The sequence below is a fragment of the Malaclemys terrapin genome, chromosome 10 (assembly GCF_027887155.1).
Source record: "Malaclemys terrapin pileata isolate rMalTer1 chromosome 10, rMalTer1.hap1, whole genome shotgun sequence".
NCBI classification, from domain to species: Eukaryota; Metazoa; Chordata; order Testudines; family Emydidae; genus Malaclemys; species Malaclemys terrapin.
This window is the reverse complement of record NC_071514.1, coordinates 70,637,971-70,645,405: the sequence shown is the minus strand read 5'-3', so window position 1 is coordinate 70,645,405 and position 7,435 is coordinate 70,637,971. Positions and strand designations below refer to the sequence as shown.

Sequence of the window (7,435 nt, the reverse complement as noted above, 5' to 3'; positions counted from 1 at the left end):
TCAGCAACAATAAATCTGTTTATTACGAGGAAAGTCAAGTTATATTTCTGAGATAAGGTGGGTGAGGTAATATCTTTATTGGACCACCTTCTGTTTATGAGAGAGACGAGCTCTTACACAAAGCTCTTGTCTCTCTAATATCCTAAGACCAACCTGGCTACACCGCTATCTGTTATTTCTATCAGACACAGAGTTGACAAGATTATTCAGATACTCTGATTTTCACTGAAAAACAATTAATAAGCAACTGATGAATAAAGAAGACTAATACAAAATTATATGTTTATATTTTCTTCCTGGAGCCTGGAATACCTTATACATGCCGAATGGACTACAAACAGATTCATTCTATCTCCTCTAACAACTTTTCAATAGATTGCCCAGATCCTCTAGCATGCCCTGAATCAGAATATTTTCTACTTACTTAATAAAAGCTTCCATAATGCACTTGCAAACCTCCACTCTCACACTTTCTTTCTGGAACATATCCAGGAATGGTAAGAATTTCTCCTAAAAATACAAATTAAAAAAACAACAGGTATATTAAGGTATTTTACACACAAAAGCTTTTGATCTCTGTGCTGAAGATGAAAATCTGCCTAAAGAACCAATAAGTATAAATATTTTAGAAATATTTAAAATAATCTCAGCTATGCGTGTATGAGTGTAATAGACCAGTTTTTACTTCTTTTGAAGAAAGTTATTCTTCCTGGAGGATCACAGATTAGGTACTGAGAGATTAGTGTGACCAGATGTCCCGATTTTATAGGTACCGTCCCTATTTTGGGGGCTTTTTCTTATATAGGCTCCTATTACCCCCCCACCCCCGTCCTGATTTTTCACACTTGCTGTCTGGTCACCCTATGTGAAATTATAGCAGGGTGGTATGAATGGAGAAATCTTATTGGCTGACAAAACAGCTAGCTTATTGGATCAGCATATCCAGTATAAACATGGAACAGATCAGAGCTCATTTAGCCACGTGTCTCAAAAAAAATATGGAAAATATGTTATAAAAGCAATAATATGCTTGAAGCAGCACAGATACAGAAGTGATGATCGCTGGAAAGTCTGAGGACTCCAGGAACAAGTCATAGGGTATTAAAGTCCCAAAAAATCTGTCAAATTCTTGCCACCATTTTGGATTTTTCCAGGGCTACTTTTGAAGCTTTAGAATGTTCGGATGTCATTTAAAAATGCTGAATTTGAGAATCTAGAGAATTAGTTTCTGTACCATCCCCAAAATATATGGATGGTAAAATTTTCAAAGTGCCCAAGTGATTTAGGAGCCTGATAACCATTGACTTTCAGTGAGCGTTAGGTGCCTAAGTCGCTGAAAATGGAAATTTGGCTCTTAAATCATCTAGGTATATTTGAAAAGTTTGCCCTTAATCAAGCTTCAGTAGTTTAAGCAGACTTTGCAACACAAACCTACCCATTGGCCTCCCTATTCTTTCCTTTCTACCTCAGTCAGTACCAGAACAGTTGACTCTGAATTCTTTGCTATGACACATTATAAGTATGCATTATACTGAACTACTCATTATGTAGTTATCAGCACAGAACAGAAATAAGCTGTATTAGTTAATCTGACCTCCCTTTGCTGGCTGGCTGGTTGTTACTGCTGCATTAAAACAAAGATATTAGAGAATTAAATAGTATTAGAGAATTCTATAACCTAGGAAGAAAACAGTGTGATAGGCTGGAATGCAAATAATGGATTTTTTAAGAAAGTAACAAGAGAAGACTTCCCATGGTGTTTTAACAATTTTATACTTGACAAAAAGTGCTTCTCACCATGTGAGCTTTCAGATGACAGATAAGAAAATTAGGTTAGCTTTCCTTATGAAAACAATCTACACTCAAGTTCTAGAAAACAATGCAAAGGTATGACTTACCGCAGAAAAAAGTACAGAAAAGTCATGGAAATAGGTGATAATTTTCTGAATAATTGAGTGAAGCTAGGAAAAGAAGAAAAACAACTAAATACATTACAAATTGCATGTTAATGTACATAATGATGACACCGGTGCAGATCTATCTGTAAATCATCCAATGTATAGGTTATTTTTCTCCAGTTAACACGTAGAAAACAATTCTAAAAACACACACAGCTCTCTCTCTCTCTCTCTCTATATATATATAGCTATATATACACATACACAAATTATTTTGTTGTAAATTATTCTAGATTTAAAAATTGACCTCCATGAATAAATCTGGAACACTATACCACAGCTTCGCTTTATTCTAAAGAGCTTCCTGAGTTACAAAAGGCCTTTTAAAATACACTGTAAAATAGACTTTAGAACCCTCTGTGCATTTTCTTGGAACAAAGTGAGTTATTTATAGAGTTGGTAAATCAAAATAGTCTCTTACCTGTGGATAGGCATCTTCGAATGCACGATCTGGAGTCATGTGTTTGATAACATCTGCCAAAACAGTATTGACCTCACGCTTCTATGTAGTGAAAATTAAATGTCACAACTCAGCATAAAAAATGGTGCAGAAATCAAATTACTAAAATACTTTGTTAGTACTAAGTTAAGGTTGAGAATTTATTGCCATCTACAAAAGAATGAATTTTCTACATGGTTGTAGTTGAACCTTAAATAAGAATTATCTGGTTACAAACAGACACTTACTGTAACACTGCCTATTTCCCCAATTATGTTCCAAATACAGGTTAGAAATATATTTATGAATGATCAAAAGGACTCCTTTTAAGCCTCTAATTTGTATCTATTCAGCTCTCACATTAGGAGATAATCTGGTTTATTGTTTTTCACATTGTAAACTGCTATACAGCTACTTACTGTCTCCATATAGTTAAAATTAGAAAAAAAAATCCTTATAGATATTCCTACATACCGTAAAGTGTCTGCAGGTATACTCCACCCACACTTCTGCACAGTTAATATAATCCTAGAAATAGATATATATATTATGGCCAAAAGAATGCATCTGTATCAAGTTACAGAGTATATATTTCTCTTCCCACAGTCTGCTTAAGTAATTACTTAGGCACTTGTCTGGCACTTGGATCCAAGCAGGCACAAGGACCTACCTTCATGGTTACAAATTTCAGAATGGGGCCCTGCTGTACCCAAACTGAGTACAACTCAGTATGTATGAAACATATGACCAGTATGCTTATTGACAAGGCAATTATTGAGTGTCTAGGAATGATGAACTAGACAATGCTATGCTCAGTGTGTATTAAAAGCTCATATGTAATTTGTGAATTTTTTTTTTTAATCATTTTGAACTGGCTACAACTGTGTCTGAAATTGGCAAGTCAGTTCCAACTTACCCCGGAACTCATCTCCTATCAATGACCCACCTGTGGGTTCTTCAATTTTGTGATAACCTTCCAGGCTTCATTTAATATCTGAAGGCGATCACATTCAGGAGGATCAGCCATGGCCAAGTTTAACCCCAAAGAGCGAAAGAGAAGATGCTGAGGAAAGATCAGATCATCCTATCAATTAGAGATTCTCTATGAAACAGATCATACTTCAAAATATTCCTGGTTACAAAATTATCTAGTTGGGTAAGTCACTCAAAGATCATATACTTTCTGGCTCAAAGACTGAACTGTAATGCACTTTTGTTGGAGAACTATAAGCGATTACATTTAATTAGCAACTCATCGGAGCGTATACATTGAAATGAAATACAGCTGTTTAACATGCATACTTATTTGGCAGATTCCTGAAGAAAGGCTCTAAACTAGCACACCCAGAAGTCAGATTCTGTTCCCATTGAAGTCAACAGCAAAACTCCCATTGGCTTCAATGGGGCAGGATTAAGCCCCTTAAAACAGTACAAGTGTGGGGAGTAGAGTCACATGCTGTGTGAATGAAGCCACAATTAGTTCATTCCCAGCACTTCTTTCCAGCACTGGGATTGACTGGCTAATAAGGGCCTCTTCCTTATTACAAATAAACTGCAACAGGTCTCATTTTCATCCATTCACTGCTGCCAGGGCCGGCTCTAGTGTTTTTGCCACCCAAGCAGAAAAAAAAAAAAAAGCCGCAATTGCAATCCGGCGGCAGCTCTACCATCGCTTCTTCTACGGCAGCAATTCGGCGGCAGGTCCTTCGCTCCGAGAAGGAGTGACGGCCCCACCGCCGAATTGCCGCCGAACAGCCAGACATGCCGCCCCCTCTTCATTGGCCGCCACAAGCACCTGCTTGCTACGGTGGTGCCTGGAGCCGGCCCTGACTGCTGCTGCAGAAGAGAGAGTTCTTGTCTCCATTTGCATTGGACTCCTCCCACTCGTAAAGGATTCAGGACCCAGGAATGAAACAGGAATAGAAATCACTTTATGTTCTAGATCTTAAATCACCTTATTCTACACAGCATAGAGTTCCCATTTTTTAATCCTGTGTGAACTATCTAGACAGCTAGCTAAAAGTATAAAGCACTCAGCAAGATAATGAATAAGGAGTGCTTTAAATAGCAAAAAACTTACCTTGGGGAATCCAGATTCATCGCACTCTTTAATCATGCCAATAAAATCCATAGACCTTGCAGCTATAAACTCCGCTCTGAATGCTGACATCACTGAATTCAACAGCAAGGCACTAAAAGGAACAGGACACAAATCAGCACAGATCACCATAAATTAAGCCACTTTTCATTGTCTAGTTTACATTAATCTGAACTTCAAAGAATGATTAAATACCACTCCATTTCTACTTTTTTGGGTGATGAGTTGATCAAGGGTTGGCAAAACAAGAAAATATTAAGTTTGGCAATGCCGCACTTAACTGCAGGATATGTAGAAAACCTCAGCCTGTACTTTCTTTGCTTAACTCCAAGGAAAACATCATTTAATTATCTTTAAAATAAATTTTACATTAGATTTCTTACATAAGGATCAACTTTCTTCCAAACTATCACTAGCTGAGAGCAGATTTCCTTAAAATACTGGCACATCACTCAACAAGCTGGAGACCATTGGCTATTCAGTAAAAAGAAACAGTAATATTGGGATAGTCTTTGTACATTTGCTAAACTATTCTATTATCTTCTTCTGTCTGAAGTCCCTACAACTGAAAGTATCTTTTGTAATGGCGACAACCTCTACTGAAGCTTTGTTGCATTAACTAAGCTGTTGTTGCAAGGCTGATTTCTACTAAATGAGCTGGTAGAACAGAAATAAATCCATACGATTATAGTAAAGGTGATTATTATTGTCTACAGATGTAATAATTGAAACCTAAAATTTATAATTGTAAATTAGCTGTTGAAGAGGCAATCCAGTATACTGCACTTTAGAAAAAGTAACTCAATTTGAAACAGCAATTAAAAAGAAACATTTAGGGCTAAATTGCACACCTTCCATGTTGACTTGTAACCCCAGCAGAGCTGACACTCCGTCCTTCATTCCTTTGAAGTCAATAAAGTGAATACTGTGCAATTTACTGTGTGTGGGTCTTTTGCAGAACAAAAGTGAATAGGATTACAGTGATCACATAGCACTTAGTAGGAATTTGCCCTTGGCCTTGTCCACACATTTTCATGCCACCAGCTGTTGTCCACAGCATGTTGCAGAAGTTTTCTGCTACCTTTTACCCAGAGATGGCTGAATTTTAGTGATATTGCATGTATCTAGTTTGTGAAGAGCCCATGGATTCATAATTTAGCAATGAAAATCACTACATAAGATCTAAAATATCATTCAACGAGGTGCACGTAAGAGGGCAGAAATTTGCCTATCATGTTGTTAACCTACAAAACAATGGTCAGAGCTGGGTTATTCAATTTCCAATTAGCTACAATTTGTAAGCATTTAAAAGGTCAAAAAAAGACTGAAATTAACACTCCATTAAAACACATAGGAAATTTCTCAGCTCTCTTGGTGCTACATTGTGAAATTTGCCTTGCTGCAAAGCAAACAAGAGAGCTGTGCACAGACTAAGCAGAAAATCTGTCTTCACAACCCAAAATACTAGAAACTATTTAATTTAAAGACAAATGCTGTAGAATGGACCAAAAATCTTTAGACAGAACTTAATACAGTGGAGTCTTAAAAGCATAATTTTTGCCCCCATTAAAGCGATGTAAGAGTGTCCTCACCCCTGATTTTGAGTCAAACTTCTCCACTCCTCAACTCAGTCACATGTTTGGTGTTACAATATCTTTCTTTTAGTTAAAAGGGTAATGCATTTCTGGCTCTTCACTCAAAGCCAGGGCCACCCAGAGGATTCAGGGGGCCTGGGGCAAAGCAATTTTGGGGGCCCCTTCCATAAAAAAAAGTTGCAATACTATAGAATACTATATTCTCGTGGGGGCCCCTGTTGGGCCCAGAGCCTGGGGCAGATTGCCCCACTGCCCCCCCCCCCCCCAATGCAGCCCTGCTCAAAGCAGATTACACTAGCTCAGTGTGCAGTAGAAAAATTAATCGTGTTTGCAAACAATTTTCACATATCTTTGCCCTGCCCCCTTAATAAACCAAACTGAAACCAGCCAGTATAACTTGGGCCAAACCATGCTCACACAATTCAGAAAGAGGATTCAAGACTAGCAAGTAACCTTTCTTAATCAGTCACTAAATACAGGTAAGTCTGTGCAGACCAGGCCAAACCACATTCCAGTTCAGATTAATGTATGGAGATGGGATGAATTGTATTTGAAATCAATTTTCTGCTCATTTTTCTAGTTCAGACAGGGACTAAATTAACTAGAAATGAATGCATATCCTTCCTGAGACAGACTTGGAAGACTATTCTTAGCCTTTAAAGTCACCTGCTCTGCAACCTCCCTCTCACAGTATACACATACTGGTCAATTGGCAAAAGTAAAAAGAGGAACAGAAGAAAATGTTGCATGTGTAGTTCCCAAAGGAAATTACTGAGAGCACAAAGTATCATGGGGTTTAATCCTAGCTGAACTCTGGCTCATCTGACAATTGGGTCAATTAACTTTTTTGCCACAACCAAACCCCTTGGAATTTTGGGTGGAAAAAATATTCAGGGAGCACAGATACTACATCTCAGTTTTAATAGTTTAATAAAGTACTCCTGCAAAAAATAAAATGAGAAACATTATACAAAGAACTGGATCATAAGGGTGTAACACAAGATTTAGATTTCTGACTCATGGTCTGTTGACCGTGCAGTACTTACTTGTTCCCCAGTTTCTTGCATCTCTCCATCATCTCAGTAAGCAGAACCTATAACGGTGATTTCATTCAAATTAAAAAAAGTGTGGACCACACAAATACAACATCCTCACAGCTTTTGGTAAACTGTACATTAACTAGAAGTGAATGCCATTACCTAGCAACTACATTCCAATAATCTTATTTAACACTACATCTAGTCAAAAGAAAATATTGTGGGTGGTGCAATATAAAACAAATATATTGCATGAGTACAGTGACATTTTAATGTGACTTGCTACTTTATTTTATAAAAGTCAAGTT

At 37.4% G+C, this 7,435-nt stretch overlaps 1 protein-coding gene across 1 annotated transcript in view; it reads right to left on the bottom strand.

Annotated features, from left to right (window-relative positions):
• VPS35L (VPS35 endosomal protein sorting factor like) overlaps nt 1-7,435 on the bottom strand; it is a 116,325-nt gene that overhangs the window by 61,588 nt on the left and 47,302 nt on the right. Inside the window, exons 15-21 of the mRNA XM_054041591.1 lie at nt 7,137-7,183; nt 4,478-4,589; nt 3,344-3,460; nt 2,872-2,925; nt 2,380-2,460; nt 1,899-1,961; nt 425-510 (exon numbers count right to left, since the gene is read on the bottom strand). Coding sequence (XP_053897566.1) covers nt 425-510; nt 1,899-1,961; nt 2,380-2,460; nt 2,872-2,925; nt 3,344-3,460; nt 4,478-4,589; nt 7,137-7,183 — 560 coding nt within the window. The remainder of the gene's footprint in view (nt 1-424; nt 511-1,898; nt 1,962-2,379; nt 2,461-2,871; nt 2,926-3,343; nt 3,461-4,477; nt 4,590-7,136; nt 7,184-7,435) is intronic.